This window comes from Macrobrachium nipponense, chromosome 45 (assembly GCF_015104395.2).
Source record: "Macrobrachium nipponense isolate FS-2020 chromosome 45, ASM1510439v2, whole genome shotgun sequence".
NCBI classification, from domain to species: Eukaryota; Metazoa; Arthropoda; class Malacostraca; order Decapoda; family Palaemonidae; genus Macrobrachium; species Macrobrachium nipponense.
The window spans coordinates 6,039,132-6,041,826 of NC_061105.1; the positions used below are offsets into that span (position 1 = coordinate 6,039,132).

At 45.5% G+C, this 2,695-nt stretch overlaps 1 protein-coding gene across 1 annotated transcript; it reads right to left on the reverse strand.

Moving 5' to 3' along the window:
• Positions 1-247: 247 nt before the first annotated feature.
• On the reverse strand, positions 248-2,170 carry LOC135214065 (paramyosin-like). Its single transcript, XM_064248178.1, has one exon. The coding sequence runs from the start codon at positions 2,168-2,170 to the stop codon at positions 248-250; it is 1,923 nt and encodes a 640-aa protein (XP_064104248.1).
• Positions 2,171-2,695: the final 525 nt, after the last annotated feature.

The window sequence follows — 2,695 nt, forward strand, 5'->3', positions numbered from 1 at the left end:
GATTGAACGCGCACCCAAAGCAACATAAGAGCCACCACCATGAACACCTTCGGGGGAGGGGGGGAAGCCGTGGGGGGACGGCTTTCGAAGGTGGGGGGAATCATGGGGTTCCTCCAATGCTGCTGAAGATGTGCGCTCAGTCCCATGGTCGTCGAGTCAGTCCGTGACTCACTCATGTAAGCCTTTTAGGTGGGTGTTGCAGCTGGCTTAGTCCTCCTTTTCTCTAGGGGGCTCAATCTTACAGATCTCATCTTTCACTGCTTTGATGACAAGTTTTGTCATCGCGTTTTCCGGAAATCTCACAGTTCTCGTCAGAATCTCTACGAGTGAGTTCCGTCAACGTCTGAGTGAGGACGTCCCACTGTTTCGGGTAGTTGGTCCTATCCTGCTGGGTATCGCAGTATTTCCTGTGTTGTTTCTCCTTCCTCAACCACACGTCCTCATCTTGCTTCTCCTTTTCATTGATGCTGTCCAGAGCTTCAGTTCCATGTTGCATTGCAATGTGGTGCAGATGGAAGTTCCTCTGAGCTGTCCCGTGGAGAAGCGTCATTAGCATGTACTTGTCCTGTTCCCTCAGAGCCTCTTCCTGTCTCCTTTGGCGCTCCATGAGACGCTGTTGTTCCTTTATCATCTTTTCCTCTTGGATCCTCCAATTTTCTTTCAGATTTTCACATTCCGTTCTAAGTTGCTGGAGCTCTTTCTCACCTTCCTGCAGTTTGTTCTCCATCTCCTTCCTCTGTTCTTGATGGTCTTTTTCATTTTTCCTAAGCGTCTCTACTTCTTTTTCCCTTTCTTGTAACGTTTCCTGCCAGTTTACATTTTCCTGCTGTTCTTTAATCAGAAGATTGAGAGCATTTTCTAATCTGTCTTCCAACTCTAGCCTTTCAGCTCTGAATTGTTCCTCTTTTTCTAAGAGATCTCTCAATTGGTCCTCCCTTTTAAGGACCTCTTCCTGGAAATTGTTTTCAAGTTTTGTCGCCTTCTGGCCTGCCTCCTCCAGTAAGGTGTCCAGTTCCTTGCCGTGACTGAGAGCGACGCCTAGTTCCTCGATAAGTTCTTCTTTTTCGCATATCAATTTCTTCTCTATGTTTAGGAGGTTTTCAATTTGGAGGTCCCTGTTATTGAGCTCTACTTTGAAGGTTCTCAGGGAAGTCGCCATCTCATTTCCTCTCTTTTTTTCTTCTTCCAGCAAGTTTTCGATCTCCTTCCCATGATGGAGAGCATCCTGGAGATTTCTGTTCCTCTGTTTTTCCTTGCTTAAAGACTTCAGAAGTGAATTTATTTTCAGTTGGGTTTTGATTACGTCATCCTGAAGCGTGGCGTTCTCCCCTCCTAGTTCTGCGACCCAGTTCCTCATCACTTGTAGTTCTTGTGCCATAATCTCAGTTTTTGCTCTTTCTGCATTTAGAATTTCTGATGCAGATGTCAACTGAGAGTCTTTTTGGCGCAAAACTGATTGTAGGAACTGAACTTGATCTTCTAGTACCAAGTTCTTGTGGGTTTCGTCTGCCAGGTTTTTCTCAAGCTCACAATTTCTATCTTTTAGGTCAGCTGCTACCTCCCTAAGTGTAGAGTTTTCAGATTCAGTGAGCTCGAGTTTTCCTTGGAGAGTTTCTTGGTTCTCTTGAATGGCCATCAGTTGGTTTTCCAGTTCTTCTACAGTGCCTTCAATGGCCGTCGTTTGCACTGCCAGAGTCGTCAGTTTCTCTTTGTCGTTCTCAGACTCTGTCGCTTGATGTGCCAGTAATTCTTGCAGATGGTCGACCTTCCTCTCCTTCAGGTCTAAGGCCTCCCTGTAGTCTACTACGAGCCTCATCAAATCTTCATTCTCTGCGTCAAGAATTTGATTGAAAGTTTCTATCTTTTCTAGTTTGAGGCTCATTTCAGTTTCTTTCTCTATAGCGCACTGCAGATCTCTTTCTTTGTCGACCATCTCTTTCTGGAAGAGCCTTTTCATTTCCGTCTCGTCTTCGTCCCTTTTCTTGAGCAAGTTTTCAGTCTCCTCTAGTCGTCTCTCCAGAGACGCTATTTGCTCCATCAGTTCTTTGTTAAAGTTATCTGCCTTCTCTCCTCGTTCCAGAGCCAGTTCCAGGTCGTGTTGTAGGCGACGGTTTTCAGTCAGAACTTGTTTTCTTTTTTGAAGGCAGACGCTCTCGATTTGTCTATTCATCGCTGCTGTGTCGTCTGCCCTCTTTTCGTATTAAAATCCCTTGCCCTCAAGTTCCTTTTGAATCCGCTCTATCGTCTTTCCTGCTTCCTTCAAGAGCTGTTCCATTCTAGTGCCGTTAACCTGACTCTTTTCCAGGGATTCTTGCAACCTTTGCATTTCTACATCTGGTTGTTCTTGATATAGTGTGGGCAGGTCTGCTTCCTCCTCGGTGCTTTCCAGTTGTTCAGTTTCGGTGGTCTCTTCCAGTTCCGCGTCGCCGTCTTCCAGATCTTCCAGTTCTAGACTGTCTTCCAGTCTAGACACTCTGCTCACATCAGTTTCCAGTTCATTCTCACTCTCGCTCAAACATCAGTTTCCAGTTCATTCTCACTCTCGCTCAAATCAGATTCAAGGTGTTCTTCACTATCATTCATGCTGGTTTCATCGTCATCCTCACTTTCGCTCAAATTCATTTCATTGTCATCCTCACTTTCGCTCAAATTCATTTCATCGTCATCCTCATTTTCGCTCATATCGGTTTCATCG

Excerpts from the sequence above, each read along its gene's own strand:
- LOC135214065 (XM_064248178.1), bottom strand. The coding sequence starts at position 2,170 with ATGAATAGACAAATCGAGAGCGTCTGCCTTCAAAAAAGAAAACAAGTT.